At 36.8% G+C, this 17,993-nt stretch overlaps 2 protein-coding genes across 2 annotated transcripts; both read left to right on the forward strand.

Moving 5' to 3' along the window:
* Nucleotides 1–690: 690 nt before the first annotated feature.
* Nucleotides 691–9,956, forward strand: LOC110890678 (proline-, glutamic acid- and leucine-rich protein 1). The gene is made up of 13 exons (XM_022138301.2): nt 691–1,021; nt 1,668–1,784; nt 1,934–1,998; nt 4,571–4,670; nt 4,896–4,967; nt 5,430–5,489; nt 5,603–5,732; nt 5,816–5,994; nt 6,893–7,077; nt 7,171–7,298; nt 7,388–7,626; nt 7,733–7,976; nt 9,151–9,956. The coding sequence occupies exons 1-13, from the start codon at nt 752–754 to the stop codon at nt 9,786–9,788; spliced, it is 2,427 nt and encodes an 808-aa protein (XP_021993993.1). The 5' UTR covers nt 691–751; the 3' UTR covers nt 9,789–9,956.
* Nucleotides 9,957–14,170: 4,214 nt separating this feature from the next.
* On the forward strand, nt 14,171–17,977 carry LOC110890680 (diphosphomevalonate decarboxylase 1). Its single transcript, XM_022138304.2, has 10 exons — nt 14,171–14,567; nt 14,884–15,082; nt 15,224–15,287; nt 16,043–16,106; nt 16,214–16,294; nt 16,379–16,465; nt 16,914–17,071; nt 17,169–17,217; nt 17,342–17,466; nt 17,548–17,977. The coding sequence occupies exons 1-10, from the start codon at nt 14,352–14,354 to the stop codon at nt 17,774–17,776; spliced, it is 1,272 nt and encodes a 423-aa protein (XP_021993996.1). The 5' UTR covers nt 14,171–14,351; the 3' UTR covers nt 17,777–17,977.
* The last annotated feature ends 16 nt before the right edge of the window (nt 17,978–17,993 follow it).

A 17,993-nucleotide genomic window follows, 5' to 3' on the forward strand; every position in this document is an offset into this window, starting at 1 on the left:
AATATTATTTACACGTGATCAGGAGTGTAATTTGATATCTATACCACATTTAAAGGATTACCATGCTAATGAACTTATATTGAATTTCGTTGAAATTAAGAACGTATTTTGTGTTGCTAAACTTGATTTTGGCATGTAATATATTAGGTTGAGCTTATTTTTGATATGTTCTTTTGAGTTATTAAATAATATGTTAGTTACTGAATTTTAAGAGTCATGTATTAATTTTTCTTTTTAAAATTGAGCTAAACCAAGTCGAGCCGAGCCGACTCGGTTTAAAACCCAGCCGAGCCCGAGTTTAGATTTTCAACTCGGTTTCAAATCCGATTCGAGCCGAGCCAGCCTGGTTTATAATTGAGCCGAGCCCGAGTTTTGCCTTAGCTCGGCTCGATTCGAGTCGAGTCGTGAACAACCCTAGCAGGAAGAGATTGTTAGATTTCAATTAATTTGCCAAACGAACACATCAAGAATGGAATTGAGATTCCAATTCCATCAAATTACAATTCATATTGGAACGTTTGAATTCTAAATTTAGTTCTTTTCAATTCCAATTCCAATTCGATAAAACGAACACTACCTAATTCGAGACCTAGTGGTTTTAAAATTTAGGGCTTTTTATAACAAAATAGAAACATTATAATACTTGAGGGTCTAATATGCAACAAAAGTTTTATTAAGGCAGTTCTCATAAACCCTAGCTCTTCCCCCTTTCTTCCCTAAACCCCAGTCTTCAGTTGCAGAGGTCTCAACAATGGCGGCATTTGACTACGCTCAGAATCTATACGACGTCGCTCTAAAACCTAGACTTCTCCGTTCACTCATCAACGAGCACATCCCGGAAGATAAACAACCGTTGGGGGATTCATTACGGCTTCTACACGTTGCCTCTGCAATCAGAACTCATGAATTGTTGTCTGAACGCGTTGTTCACTCTGCCGATAACAAAAAGTTGATTGAAAAGTGGAAGTCAGCTGTTGATTTATGGGTTGATCGTGTGCTCATGCTAGTGTCTAGCAAAATGGTACATTTCAATTCAGTGTTTTTTTTTTTAATATGCAAATTAGTATGATGACATGACTAGACATGTTCAGTTAATATGAATTGTTTTATGCTTATGTTTAAATGAAAATGTGTTACTTCAGTTTTGGTTTATGTGAATTAGTTTAGGCTTATTAGGTTTAGAGGCTTTAAGCAGCTATTTAAAATGGTTGTAAAGATCACTAGGCGCTAGTCGGGTGGTGAGTACTGACTGGCCTTTGATCCGATTAATAGTGATTAATCGGGTTTGAATTCTGTATGTAAATTTTCAAACTTATATGTGTATACACACACAAAACTTTTCAAATTTTTTATATATAGTTTTTTAAACTTATTAATTGGATTGGATTAATAAGTATAATTTTTCGAATACTTCAAAGATTTTGACCAATTTTTATTAATTTTGACTGCTTTTGACCACCTACCGATTTTAGGTTCAGCTAGGTGAATTAGTCAGTAAACTACTTATTGCCGATTAATCTCGATGTTTACAACACTGGCTATAATTTAAGTTACTAGATATCTATTTTAATTTAAAAAGGGAAGATAATAGTGTGATCGTTTTGATGTACTTTATAGTCGATTTCAGAACCATGAGTTTAAATTTACTTAGGTTATGTGTGATGTAGCCAGATAAAGCTTGGGCTGGAATATCTTTGTTAGGGGTGACTTTTGAAGTATGCAGTTCCGAGCGATTTCTTGCATCTTACTCTGTTTGGTTTCAGGAGTTGCTTAAACATCTTCAGGTATTTAGATTTTTGTTTCGCTTTTATAGTTTGCCTGACATTCATGTGTATGGTGCATGTAATGCCAAAGGGGTGGGAGATTAGTAAACTTCACCGGCTATCTTGGAATTTCTGATCTAACACAAATTTTAATCTTGCACGTAAATCAGGCTTCTGCAGGGTCTAACTTTGTGAAACTTGCATGTTGTGCCTCTATTTCAGATTTTCTTACAAGGTATATGCTATATCTTTTGTTTTAGTCACATGTAGACCTGGCAAACGGGTCGGGTCGGGTTGGGTCGGGTCATGGGTCAAAACGGGTTCGGGTCAAAACGGGTTCGGGTCAAAACGGGTCAATTATAAAAAAGGGTTGTTATGGTTCGGGTCGAAACGGGTCCGGGTCAAAACGGGTCCAGGTCGGAACGGGTCCGGGTCAGAACGGGTCCGGGTCGGAACGGGTTTCGGGTCGGGTCGGGTCAGTTTTTTTTTTTTTGAACAAAAACTGAGTCGAGCCGACCAATCGGTAGTAACTTGTACCAAAAAATTACTCCTTTTGACCCGTACCGATCCACTTAAACTTACAGCATCACTGGTGCCAAGACCGTCCACAAAAAATGCAAAAGGCAGAGAAACCAAAAAAATAAAACACAAATTAGATTGTCCACAAACAGAAAGAAGTTTTAAAGTTAGAAGTAAAGGAAATAACTTATGCAGTTTTACAAACAACTATACCAAATACCCTGCACACCATTCATGTTCAAAGCAACACATAACTAGACAAACATGTCTTGATCACTCGGTTAATCATTGCCCGATGACTCACCAGCCATCCAAGCCGCATGTTTGTGTGTATCATCCATGGGACGCCAACACATAACTAGATCAACGGTTTCAATCTTATGCAAGTCTGTAAGAGCTTCTTTTCTCGATTTCTCATTTGCAGCCCAACGCTCGTAGTAATGCGTATATCTCCCAATTGCTTTTTTAGCCAACTCTCTTTGACGTTCCGCTTCATGAACCGGAACCCCTTCTTTAGCATAACCGTTGCACGCTCTGCCATCATGTCCCCTGTACGGCCCAAGACACAACCAGCAAAACTCATATCCACACACAACCGTGGTTCTTCTCAATCGACCGCTTACATTTCGGACAAGGCTTCGTACGCGAGAATCCAGTTAGTGTTTTCTGCTTCAGCGTTATTTTTCAACACCCATTTACCGACGGTTTCACAATCCAACGGATGAGAGCATCCTCCATACACTTCCAACAAAAACCATACTTACAATTACACGAAACATCGTAACTACCAAACTCGAAATCATCATCATACTCAACAGCATACTCGCATCCCGGCCCAGGACACCACTTAACCCTCTTATTACTCTCGACATAAGTCCTAAGCAGAAAAAAATCATACCTTTTCCTTTCGTTTTCACTCGCCAACAAGCGAACCATATCCGGCCCAACCGCAGCCTCGCAAGACGGCTCCGGACACCTCAAAGTCAAACACCCAGGTCCATCCTCAACAGCAGTACACACATAACTCTTCCAACACACCTTGAAAATTTAAAACATTTACACATACACACATCAAATCCATCAGCTACGTGGCTCATGAAGTGATGATGATACCTTCATCGGAAAAGATGCCGTCGCTGATGAAGATGCCGGCGAAGGGGCGGGGGTTTGTGGCGGAGGAGACGATGGAGACGCGGAGACGGTGGGGGGTTGTGGCGGAGGAGACGGCGGAGAGGGTGGAGATTGGGGCGTCGGCGTCGCTGATGAGTGATGACTAGGAACTGATTATGTTCAGTGAACCCGTGTTGAGGTAGAGAACCCTAAAGGAACCGTTCCTTTAAAACTCTCAACCCGTATTGACCCGTGGATGTTTTTTTTGTTTTTTTAATTAACCCATTTCAACCCATTAACTTAAATTATTTTACCCAAATCCACCCATAGTATTTTATAAATAACCCAAAATGACCCATATCAAAGACTTTGGGTCAGAATTGCCCCCTCTAGTCACATGCTACTGTTCAAATGAAGCTTTACATCAATGATGTCACACTTTTTGTTAATCTATGGTTGTTAAGATTTAGAATATGAAGTTTTGCCGAGACAGTGAAAAAATAATGTAAAACGCACGTGACACTTTCATAGTTTTATGAATATGAATCTCTAAATCCATCTTATCTGTGTGCTGGTTGTTGCCACCATTTTTAGGATTGTTGTTATTCTGTATGTGTTAATATTTCATATGCTTGAAGTATGATTTATTTCTTACAAAAATGAGCGAAAGGCGACTTGAAATGATGTACGTGGCTTTCAGTTTTTAAAAAGCCACCAAACTCTCTAACATGCAATGTAAAATGGTAAAGAAAATAACGCATTGGACAAAAACTTCACGACCATTAATGTTCTAACAGTTTTTTTTAAATGTTCAAACACACTTGGTGAAGTTAAACGTTGCATCTATTATTAAACTACGTGTGAAGTTAAATGTTGCATCTTTTCGTTGGAAAAATCGAGCAACAAAACTTAAATAGTTACAGGTTGCTTAACAAACATGAGTATCACCAAATGTGGAAACATAAAATGGACAGTGTCATCATATATTGATATCATAAGTTTACTACTTCTTATTTTGCGGGGCTGTTACTTCTTATTTTACGGGCCTGTTACTTGTATTTTGTGCACCGTTACTTATTGTTTACTTGGACTGGTATCACTTATGTTACCTATATAAAGAGAATAGATTTATGTAAATTTAATACGCTATAATTTGTATGTATTTTCACCTGAATTAGGTTGAGTGGGTTTCCGAATATAAAGAGAGATGGATCGTCACATGCTGCAAAACTTCTTCAACCAGTTTTAAAGCTGTTACATGAGGATAGCTCAGAAGCTGTATGTATTGGTATTATCATTGTTCAGATTAATTTATTTTCTTGTTTTGTTTTGTTTCATTGCTAACTAAAAACTTCAAAAAGTTGTACCCGAAAAATGCTATTACTTCGCAATTACCCTTATTATGAAACATGTTTTTATTTCTGGTAAATAACTGTTTTGTTGCTTAAAGAATAACTTTGACTTTATATGCTTTTAGTTACCGATATCGTTTCTTCTCTACAGGAAGGAGCTGTTACTTTGTTATGCACAATTTTGACTTTATTTCCATCATCACTTCAGAAGAACTACGATTCTGTAAGTTACCTGTTTCTTTTGCAAAGTGTGGCCAATGATCTTGCTTATTGTAGCACATGAATACTCGAATAGAGCAAAAAATTAGGAAATATTAATTTGGTTAGCGTTAGCATAACAACAGTTAAATATATATTTATATTTTTAGCCTATCATTTTACGGAACTTGCAGTATGATCATAAAATGAAATCGGCAGTTGGTAACATTTATCATCTATGCAGTAGTTTCTCATTTACTTATCTAAACCTGATCAGTGGTCATGATCTAACATTTGTTTTTACGTCCTAAACTTTAGGCTATTTTTTCTGAGTTTCGTAAAATATATGTGATAACAAGTATTATGAATATACTATTATTTGTTACTAGACATTATTTCTCATTTTTCTATATTCAGCAATTATGGCTTTAACAGTTGCTTACCATAAATGCAGCTGGTTTCTGATATTTGAAAGTTTGTTTGGCAGGCTGAAGCTGCTATCGTTACAAAGCTTATGTCTGGAAAATGCAATACCGATACGGTGAAGGTTAGCACAATTTTCTATGCTTTGACATTGGTTATTTTGACCCATTCTAAAAGGGTACCTGTTTTGACCCATATTGGTGTTGGATTTTTATGTATACTCTCTATTGTAACCAGAAACTTGCCCTTTGCTTATCTTTACTTCCGAAATCAAGAGGCGATGCAGACAGCTGGTATTTGATGATTCAGAAGATCTTAATAGCTATTAACGTTCTTTTGAATGATTCATTCCAAGGTTTAGAAGAAGGTAAGTTAATAGAGACTAAAAGTTATTTCGTTGATGTTCGACAATGTCACAAGTACTTACATTTTTATATGCACTCACTGCAGAAACTAAAACCATGCGTGCACTAGTTCCTTCAGGAAAAGACCCGCCTACCCCTCTTGGAGGCCTAATGATATTTGACCTTTCTAATAAGTCAACAAAGCCAGAACGGGTCTCTATGGGTTGTATATCTTCTCTGATGCTTTGCTGTTCTACAATGCTTACATCATCTTATCCTGCTCAGGTAGTTTCGAATTTTCTATATTATAGTCATCTTTAGAGGAGACAAACCAGACAAGTTGGGTAACTGATCAAAATGGGTAATATTCATGTGGGCTGGAATGGGTCGGGTTTGGTTGATCCGAAACACATTGTCAAAGTTTTAATTGTTTGAAGATAGCTAGTGTGCCAAATATAGTTACCAATTTTGAGATCATCTTAAATATGATCTAGTGATTTAATTAAAATGATTTAGGAGGGGTTAACTTTTTGCTATAAAATAGCACTTTGGGTGACTTTTGACTGGTTCAACCCATCTGACTTTTAATTAGTCTATTTTATTTGTTTTACCTGTTTGACCCGTTAGAGTTAAACATAACCGTAGTTATTATTTGTTGTATATAGTTGGTGTGCTGAAACCTGAACGTAGTTTATCAAAATTATATAGGAAATGCTAAACATATCCCTAAGGGGCTAAGGGCTATGGTTAACAACCTTATAACGATTATTTTTGTAATTTTTTTTAATTTACCCAGCTTATTGCTATACCTAGCAACCGATTTACAGAAAATAACCGTAAATCTCATTCTTTATCACCAAAATAATCATCTTATAGCTGTTAATCTTATCCCTGAGCGCTATTTTTAGTATTTCCCTAATTATTATTTCGAAAATAGTCTATTGTTTTAAATAGAATGGTTCACTTTGCTCAACTTTTTATCTGCTCGGCTCATTTGAGTATTTGACCTGTTTTTAATCTGAACTTTTTTCCTATTTTTCTACTTTTCTAAGTAAATGGGTTGAAATTACCACCTCTAAGTTAGAGGTGGCAATTTCAGCCCGTTTACTTATAAATGAGCTGAACGGATTTAGTTAATCCAAAGGCGTAAACATTATTTAACGTTCCATTTATTTTATCACAGGCTAAAGTTCCTGTTCAGTTATTATTAATGCTTGTTGAAAGAGTGCTTATGGTGGACGGTTCCTTGACACAAACCTTGTACCCAACTATAACCGCAATGCAACAGGAATACGTTTGTTTAGAACTCCCCGTTCATCATGCTCATTGTTTGGATATCCTATGTGGCATTGTCAAGGAAGCACACAGGTGACCTCTAAATAATAATTCATAAAAAAATGCATCTCTCGTTCTCTTGTCAATGCGTGTATAACATTATGTCAATGGTTCTTCTCTTTGCAGTCAACTGTTACCACATGCTGCACGTATAATCCGAATTGTAACAGAGTATCTTAGGAAATGTGAATTATCCGAACTTAGGGTAAAAGTCTACGCTCTCTTAAAGCTGATGCTGCTGTCCATGGGTGTTGGTATGCTTTTAACTTTTATTTGATTTTAATAGTTTAACCGTTTAATTGCATAATAATAAGTGTAATTTTGTGGTTGTGCAATGGAGCAGGGCTGTCACTATACCTAGCTGAAGATATTGTACACAATGCTTCAACTGATCTGGATTCAATTGGTGATCGTGGTGATGAAGCACGTTCTAATTCAGAATCTACGCAAAAGAAAAGAAAACGTGAAATGACAGTTATGCCCTTTGGGGATCAGGCTCAAACAGTTTATTTGCCCAAAAACCCTATTCCAATTGCTCTCAAGATTGCTGCACTTGAAGTACTCGAAACACTTCTAACCATGGTATGTTTTTCTTTATAAACATTATTGCATTGACTGGCTGGCTGAATGTGGCCAAGTTTCTTTGTTTTATGCTCCTGTAAAATGTAATTTTTTTGTTTATTGGCAGGGTGGTGCATCGGGATCTGACAGCTGGCGATCAAGTGTAGACTCACTTGTTATAAATGTAGCTACAGATGCTTGTAAAGGTGGATGGATAAAACCAGCAAACGACTTCCATAATTCACACAATAGTAGCTCTAATTGGGCCGATTTTCAGCTCGCTTCTTTACGTGCTCTTTTGGCATCCCTTCTTTCCCCTGGACGTATTCGCCCTCCCTATCTGGCCCATGGTCTTGAACTGTACCGTAAAGGTATCTTCGTATGTTGATCATTTTTTAGCAATATTTTCTTTTAATGTTAACATGTTGTTTTCACTCCACTGGAGTGCTGCTTAGGGGTGTAAACGAGCCGCTTGTCATGTTTTTATGAAGCTCGAGCTTGGCTCGGTTCGAGTCTGCTTATATGAGCTCGAGCTCGGCTCGCGAGTAAAACCTAAAGCTCGAGCTATTTTGAGAACAATCTCAAACGAGCTAAAATCTTGGCTCGAGCTCTCATTTAAGGGAGCCAAAGCTCGGCTCACAAATGTTATTAGTTTAAATCATATGGGCCTAAGTTGAAACCGACTTAGGTTTTTTAGGATTGTGTTGTAATCATCATTATCATTATCAATTTATCATTATAATGTATATAAAATATTAAAATTTTGTTTGGGCTCGTTTGTGCTCGCAAGCCTAAACGAGCTTTGTATTTCAGGCTCGGGTCCGTTAAGGCTCCGCTTGTTCGAGCTTTTAACCGAACGATCCCGAGTAGCTCTCGAGTAGGGGTGTAAACGAGCCGAGCCGAGCCCGAGCCTGACTAGGCTCGAGCTCGGCTCGTTATGTTTTTATGGAGCTCGAGCTCGGCTCGGTTCGAGCCTACTTCTTTGAGCTCAAGCTCGGCTCGTGAGTAAAACCCAAAGCTCGAGCTCGGCTCGACTCGGCTCGAGCTATTTCGAGAACAACCTCAAATGAGCTAAAAGCTCGGCTCGAGCTCGTTTCAACAGCGATTAAGCGAGCCAAAGCTCGGCTCGAGCTCGGCTCACCAATGTTATCATCATCATTATTATATTATATATATAAAAAACTAAAAATTTGTTTAGGCTCGTTTGGGCTCGCGAGCCTAAATGAGCTTTGTATTTCAGGCTCGAGCTCAGGCTCGAGCTCAGGCTCGAGCTCGGGCTCGATAACTAAACGAGCTCTATTTCAGGCTCGAGCTCGGGCTCCTTAAGGCTCGACTCGTTCGAGCTTTTAACCGAGCCGATCACGAGTAGCTCTCGAGCCTTTGGGCTTGTTAACACCCCTACTCTCGAGCCCTTGTTTACACCCCTAGTGCTGCTTCTTTGTAGAAGTGGTAAAATTGGTGGGTTGGGGTAACAGGTCAAAACAGTAAATTTAATTTTTGGCTTTTTCATTTTTATCAACTTTGCCTTTACAAAACATCTGGCAGGTAAGCAAGAAACAGGAACAAAAATTGCAGAATTTTGTGCGCATGCATTAATGGCATTGGAACTTTTAATACATCCTAGAGCGATTCCACTTATAGATTTTGGATCATCGATCGAGTACCCTGTTAATGGAGTAAAAAGTAGGTTTACGGAGAACTACACATACTCCGGTGCTCAAAACCACAATGTATTTTCAGTTGGCGCATCTAGAAACGAGCCTGAAAACCCTGAGTCAGAAGATGACCTGTATGACAAATGGGTAAAGGATAATGATGGAAACCAACCACCGGTAATTGAGCAAGAAATTAATGAAACAACACCACAATTAGCCGAAAAGGTTGTTTCCGTTGAAGTGTCGTCTGGTGCAGAAGTAGTTCCCGAAGATAAAGGGAAGGGGATATTGGTAGAAACACCGTCAGTCGAAGAAGTTAAAAAGCAGACTGAAGTTCAAAGTCAAACAGTTGACTTTAAGTTGGTGGATAACATGGTAACGGGTGATCCGGAGCCAACAGATAAAACACCTGTATCAGGTCCTGTTGGAGGTATGGAGTCAAAGTTCGATTTAGGTGATAATGATGATCCGATGGACGAGATTCCTGATATTGTTGATGTGGAACCAGATTCTTCTGATGAGGAATAGTACTAGGGTGTGGAAATTTTGATAGGATTCCATGGTGGTAACATGTTAATTAAATTAAGTTTTGTATTTTCTTGCAAATGCAAAAATTTTGAAATATGCAATTACACTTTAGTGACAAATTTTAGATTATCTGAATGAAGCAATATAGAGAGTTTGGAATATGGTTTATGCTGATGGGTAAGTTTAAGCTTTTCTGCATAAGTATTCATGTTTTCATTGTTTTTAAAGTTGATTTTTGTAGTCATATAAAAAATGTACATTAAAATGAAAATTTCAACTTGTTTTGTTATTTTTCTGCATAAAGGTTTACTTTTATTATTACTTTGCAATTTGCAATTTTAGCAAGTCTAATGCTATTTTGTTCTACAAATCCTATAAATTGTGTATGGCTCCAAAAGAACCAAAAATGTGAAAAACAAAAAAAAGATGCAAACACGTGCTCCCCTTTTTTGGTCACGTGCATCCCATCTATGATGAAACTCATGATACATGAAAGAAATACGATTTTCCAATTACACGTGGTCACGCAAGGTTTCTACATTATTATTGAAGTTTTTAAAATACTGTAGAACTCTCAGGTCCGAAGATCAGCATTTCATATTTAGATGTGTAGCTTGGACGCTTGGTTGATATAAGTTCCAAGGTTTTAGATTCTTTTAGAAAAATTAAAAAACAACTGAAGGTGTCAAATCTGAATCAACGTAAACAAGATCATTTTTATATCATAAAAACGTGGATTATGAAGAAAAAGTGTAATTCTTTTACATAATTTGTTTATAACATATTAATGTGCAAGCCTGTTCATTTCACAGAGCAATTATAACGAAATATTATAACGATTTACGTAATTGCTGATATTCATTAAAATACTTTATTCCATATATTATGTTACACAAGTTTGAAAACGGGGAGTCAGGGGCGGAGCCAATGTATAAGGAGGGGTAGGTCGGGCTATCCCTCAACTCCGTCTCCGTAGTATAAAAATACCCTTCAACTCCGTCTACATAGTGTAAAATTTTTATTTTTTATACAAAGGATGCTCCTGATCAAAAAAAAAAATTTGGATACTTCTGAATTTTTGTACTAGATTTGCCACTGTGGGGAGGTTAGGAGGGAGAAAAGAATCGTAAAACCGTAAAGGACTCGGTTTTAATCTTTTTACCTTCATTATGCATGAGAAATTTTTAATTATTTTTTTTTTTTCAAAATGATCAAAGCATCTCGTAAGTCGTAAACTTATTAAAATGTCTCACCACCACCATTATTTAATATTGTGTTATGATATAAGAACATTTGAAGATGATACTATAAGGCAACAAACTTATTTGAAATCACAAAATTATTAGCCCACAAGGTTTGTCTTAACAGAATAGTTTAAAATATCAATCTCCCTTAACGAAATTAATTTCTATACGAAAAATATGCTTCTAAATACGGATACCCTCAACAATTTCTAAACGAAAAATATGCTTCTAAAACGACCCTCAACAAACACGTTGTATTCAAAAATCAGCATCAAATACATAAACAAACAACTTCTTGATATCTTCACAGCTTGAGTACAAGGCTACAAATATTCATTGATTTGGTTGATTTCCGTCCATGTCAATAGGTTATTCTTAATTAACAATTAATATTTTAAACACCTAATTAGTTGGTTTACATTTATTATAACTTAGGATCTCTCTGTTCCTAATAAATAGCCTACATTTAGAGCATGTGTAATGGGGCTGTATATGGCGCCTTTTTCCTTCATAACGCCCCCATAGCGCCCCGAACACCACTACGGGGGGCGTTATGGGGTAAAAATTTTCTCCTCCCGTTATATATTTCGCGGCGCCATGCTTGTTGTTTCTTTTCTCTCCACTCACACAGACATATATATATACATATATATGTATAGTTTAAAGGTTTATTAATTAATTGGGTAATGATTAGGCGGGGGCTTTATGACTACGGGCTTAAATGCATAAGGCCCCATAACGCCCACACGCTGACGTGGCGCGCCACGTGTCGCATAACGCCCACAAAGGGGCGTTATGACTACGGATGGCCTTATAGTTGTTTGTATCAAATAAATGTGACATTACACAGTGGCAGATCTAGAAAAAATGTCAAGGGGTAACGTTTCAAAAATTTCTTTCCTATAGGGGCAGCAAAATCGTAAAAACTTCAAATTATTCCAAAATTTACACTACCGTCGGAGCGGCGGGGGCTACCCCTAGCATCAAGCTACATCCGCTCCTGATATTACATCCTTATCAGTAAAGTTATGATTCAACCTTACTTTTTTATTTGCACGACAAATTTTTTTTAACCCCTATTGTCTGTGAGACTTGAACCCAAGACATCTATTTCCAGACTCAGGTGTTTATAAGCTTTGTCTTTGTCAACGGACCACCACCCCATTGGTGATTTAACCTTACCTATTTGTTCATGTATAATCGCCAGAAGTTTTGATAATACTGATGATATTAAAAAGCAGTTTTTATTTTTTGTTTGTTGTTATTTCCAGCATAACCAGCTAGTTAACAATATATTTATTGCATAATTAATCAACAATATATCTTTCATATGATAAGAAAATAAAGTAGCAATGTGAGTGATTTAAAAAAGTCCAAACCATTAAAAATATAGATTTAATATGTTTATTATATTATGTTCTATGAAATGTCAAATGTGGACAGCAGTTTTGCCAATATTTTGAATGATACAAGGTACCTAGTAGTCCAAGTGATGGGGCTTTATATATTATAAAAAAATCCTATTAGATCTAATCCAAATAATGGAATAATGAATGGCATGGTTCCTGAATAATGACGTTTAAAGGGGCAGTACATGTAAATAATAAAAATAGTGGTGGCCAAAGTGCAAAAATTACCAAACTAGTCACCAACATTAAATTGGTTAACTCGTTTACCTTTAAACTCGAAGTGTATTAAACTGTTACACAAGTTAATCTAGATGTAACATGTTTATAAAATTGGTTAGACTAATCGACCAGCCCAAATCTTATTATTTTTTTATCATCTTCATGGTGTATTCCGGGCTCTGCTAGCTATAGGAGACTATATTATAGTTGCTAAAATGTGAGCTGCATGTTTTATAAGGCGGGTTACACCACGGGCGGCACTAATGTTTAAGTAGCCGTGGCATGGGTTATGGGTCAGCCCATTATTCGCAGTGTATTTTTTTTCAGTTTATACATAGGATACCCTTAGACATATACGAGGATACCCCAAAGAGAAAAATATGAAACTTGATATTATTAATTAAGCCCAAACTTGTTTAATAATTAAGCCCAATTAATAATAAAGCCAACCATTGATTATGAGCATGGGCGGCAATTGGAAATTGGAAGGAAACCCAAACGTCGAAGTGTCGAACAATCAACATCGCACGAACAAAAGTACAGGACATAAGCCGAAGATTAGTAATTCAGCCCTGCTCGCGCCTCACTGCCTGAAAATCGATTAAACCCGCTGTTGTGTCGCCGTTGACCGGCGTTGATCGATAGACTTGTTCGATTTCTTGTCCGTTGAATCTTTGATAGTTTGATTTATTGTATGATGATGTTATAGTTTATCTAGAATTCTGTTGATTTATTGTATGATGATGTTATAGTTTATCTATAATTCTAGTTTAGTAGTTTGTATACTTGTTAATTGTTAGGTTTTGAGATTTTATTTTTGTTGTTAAACTAGGGAGTAGGGAGTTGAATTCTTTGATTTGGAGTTGAAAGTTGATTCTTTGAAGTGAAGATAATACCGCAATCTAAAAAATAACCTCTAATAGGTATTTGTTTTACTTTATTTATTATCGTCTTTTTTATCATTGTGTGATTGCACGGTAAAAAAAAATTCGGGATACCCCTAAGTTAATGGGCTAGCTCCGCTATTGAGTTACACAAACACACCACCATCTTATGATCTTAATCACAAAATATAATCAAGTCAATAATACAAATAACATGGCATCTTTAGTATAATGATATGAATGAAATGACACTTTTAACACTAAAAAAACAATAAGGTATAACTAACATGACAAACAAAAAATTCTCGATAGTTAAAATCCATAATATCCTTAACGTACAATATCATCGAGAATTTTAATTATAATATATTTAACTATTTATAAAATTACAAATCTAACCCCTTTACATATAATTAGTCAAACATGTTATTTCGCATCATAAATGGATTGAACATTTGAACCCGTACGGCCGGCCCTACCTTCCTAACTAAAGTGGCAAGTTCATGAAAAATAAGACTCAAAAGTGACCATAATCTCAGATAATGCAAACCATGGTGGCCAAAGTATAAAAAAAGAAACTAGTCAAAGGGCCCATTCATCTCTCCAAAACTCTCAAAAAAAGCCCCACTCTTGCAGTCAGTCATCAATGGCTGGTTCTTCCAAATCTCCATATAAATAAGTACCCACACACACACATTCACTAAACATCACTCTCTGAAACACCATACCCACCATTCCAGTCACTCTTCACTTCCGATCCTTGATCTGGTTATTTCCGAATAATAAAACAACTGCAAAGTGCAAACGATGGGTGGTGAACAGGAGAAATGGGTATTGATGGTGACCGCAAGAACACCGACGAACATAGCGGTGATTAAGTACTGGGGGAAGAGAGATGAAACGTTGATATTACCGATCAATGACAGTATCAGTGTTACTTTAGATCCATCTCACCTGTGTACCACCACCACTGTCTCTGTCAGCCCTAGCTTTGATCAAGATCGCATGTGGTTGAATGGGAAGGTATGCTTATGTTTATGTTTCTAGTTTATGTTGATTTAATCTGATTAACTGTAATTTTGCTTATTCGGAGAATACGAGGTAGTTTAACTTGGGTAAGGTTACTGAATGAATACTATTGTGAAACAGTTTTAAAAAATGTGTAGGTTTTGCTTCGGAGAAAACGAGGTAGTTTTTAATTTTTCATTAGTCCCAAAAATTTGTATTACATTAAACTTCGATTTAACATTTGGTGATATGTGACTTTGAATTTAATAGTCTAGTTACTTTTTTTATTTAATGTTGGAATTTTGTGTTGCTTTTTGGGTGGTTGATGTAGGAGATATCTCTTCAAGGAGGTAGATTTCAAAGTTGTCTGAGGGAGATTCGAGCGCGTGCGCAAGATGTAGAGGACAAGAAGAAAGGTGTTTGTATCAAGAAAGAAGATTGGCAAAAGCTGCATCTGCATATTGCTTCTTACAATAATTTTCCAACGGCTGCTGGTTTAGCTTCTTCGGCTGCTGGTCTTGCTTGTCTAGGTACAGATTGCATACTTGCAGCTACGTTAAATGATTGTGGTTTAGCTCCTATGTTAGTTGATAGTATTTAAGTTTTTCTAAGTAATTGCATACATGATGTTGTTTACCGCCTAGAGTTTAAGATATTTAACTCGTGTGCAGTTTTTTCCCTTGCCAAGCTGATGAATCTGAAAGAAGATAATAGCCAACTTTCCGCTATTGCTAGGTACTTCTCCTTTTTCCGGTTCTTATGAGGTGGCCTCCAGGGCTTGGATATTGTTTTCATGTTCATCTTTTGGTCAATAATTATGTCCTGATGGGTGCATTCGTGTTGAGTTATTACCTTTTCCAAGAGATATGCAGTTATACTAATCTTTTCAGCATCCACGTAATGTTTTAAATAGGGGCGCAAACGAGCCGAGCCGAGCCCGAGCTCGTTTAACTTATGAAAGCTCGAGCTCGGCTTGGGGTCGACTTGTTTATTATTTGTTAATTAATTGAAGTTCTCTATAAATATTATTTTATATATAGTTCAGTTATATTTTCATAATTTATAAATATTAATTATAATTATTAAAATATATATTTAATATATTAATAAAAAAAATATATATAAACAATAGGCTCGTGAGCCGACTCGAGCTCGATAAGTGAAGCCCGGGCTTGGGCTCGTTTAATAAACGGGCTTGTTTTTAGGCTCAGGCTTGGGCCCGAGCTCGTTTAAGCTGGGCTCGTTCGAGTTTTTTTCTGAACTGAGCTCGAGTAGCTTGGCTCATTTGCACCCCTAGTTTTAAGTTCTAATACACATAATCACACACATATGGTGGCCCTTTACTTTCATATGTGAACACAATAAGTATTTGTTGTATAATTAATTATTGTAGTTGAAATGTTTGTAACTATATATCAGTTTGTGTACTCACTTGGAATGCAAGTGAATACTTATGACAACAATTATCATAATGTATAAATTATGTGCAGGCAAGGTTCAGGTAGCGCATGCCGCAGCTTATATGGTGGATTTGTAAAGTGGGACATGGGAAAAGTAGGTTTCTAGTTTAAAATTCAATGTTCGAAAGTTATTAGTTTTTTCTACCAAGTGTTTCGTTACGGGACCAAATGTTCTTATGAAGCTCTCTGTGTTGACTATAGGAGGATAATGGAAGTGACAGCCTTGCTATTCAACTTGCAGATGAGAAACATTGGGATGAACTTGTAATTATCATTGCTGTGGTATGTTATTTGTTTTTATCTTCTTGAGCTTGTAACTTACTTTCACACACTTCATCATGGTAATGCTGCTTCCGATGCTTTCAGGTAAGTGCCCGACAGAAAGAAACCAGTAGCACTTCAGGCATGCGTGATACTGTTGAAACTAGTGCACTTATTCAACATCGAGCCAAGGTAATATTTACGTTAATCATTCATGATCATAAAAATCACATTTCCTTAGTACCATAGTTGTCAATAGTGATCGATGCGCTCGCTATAGCGAATAGTGTAGCGTATAGGTCTAGGCTCGCTATAGGGTCAGTAGCGATAGATAGCGATGGTAGCGACTTTTAATTTTTTTTTTTTAATATAAATAGCAATTAAATATTGCTATAAAATAGCTAGACTTCAGGTTTTTGTTAAATTTACATGTAAAATAGCGTATATACAATGTTTTTAAATTTTTTTCTAGGGTATTGCTATTTATAAAATAGCGCCCCGCTATTTATCGCTATTCGCTATGTAGCGATATAGGTACCTTGTCGCTATTCGCCATTAACAACTATGCTTAGTACTTGAATAATCTCATTCTATGTTTTGTGGTGCATATAATACGTTGCTATACTCATGGTTTATATAGGAAGTTGTGCCAAAACGCGTAGTTCAAATGGAAGAGGCCATACAAAACCGTGATTTCCCATCTTTTGCGCGTCTAGCTTGTACAGACAGCAATCAGTTTCATGCAGTCTGCCTTGACACTTACCCTCCTATATTCTACATGAATGACACATCCCATAGGTAAGTTTCTAGTTTTGTATAATAGTTTTAATTGTGAATCAGCACTACAAGAAGCCAAGAATAATAAGTTTAACTTGAAACGGTTATATTATTGCAGAATAATCAGTTGTGTCGAGAAATGGAATCGTGCAGAAGGAACACCTCAGGTCTGTGTTTTTTTCCAAACATAACAAACGTGTATATACATCCATATCTATGCCTGCATATGCATATGTATATACGTAATATTAGAGCGTATGGAGTGTAGACTAACTTTGAGACGCTCTGCAGGTGGCATATACCTTTGATGCAGGGCCAAATGCGGTTATGATTGCACGCAACAGGAAAACTGCCGCACTTCTGCTCCAGAGGCTGCTTTACAACTTCCCTCCACAATCCGATACTAATTTAGACAGGTACGATAATGGAAATTTAGCTAAAATTTAGAGGCTTTATGTAATCTGTTTGATAATTGTTATTTATCTTTGACTCGATAGCTACATAATTGGGGACAAGTCTATACTAAAAGATGCTGGGATTAAGGATATGAAGGACGTGGAAGCGTTGACCCCGCCTCCAGAAGTCAAAGATAGCAGCATTCCACCAGCTCAGAAATCGAAGGGGGATGTTAGTTACTTTATCTGCACGAGACCTGGTGGGGGCCCCGTTGTGCTGTCCGATGAAACTCAGGCTCTTCTGGACCCACTCACTGGCTTGCCCAAATAAGAAGTGCATTTTCAACGTGTTTATTTCCTTGTGTATCATTCGGTTTTCTAATGCTTTTTCCGGAGCTTTGAGTATTTTAGAATGAGATTTGTATGGAGTTGTGTGAGAATACACTTTACCCATTTTTAGGATTATGTACCCAAAACATGTCAACTGAATAATATGTATTGATGATTTTGATAATTTCAACTAGTTGACTAATGCTTGTCAATAATAA

The sequence above is a fragment of the Helianthus annuus genome, chromosome 14, assembly GCF_002127325.2.
Source record: "Helianthus annuus cultivar XRQ/B chromosome 14, HanXRQr2.0-SUNRISE, whole genome shotgun sequence".
NCBI lineage: Eukaryota > Viridiplantae > Streptophyta > Magnoliopsida > Asterales > Asteraceae > Helianthus > Helianthus annuus.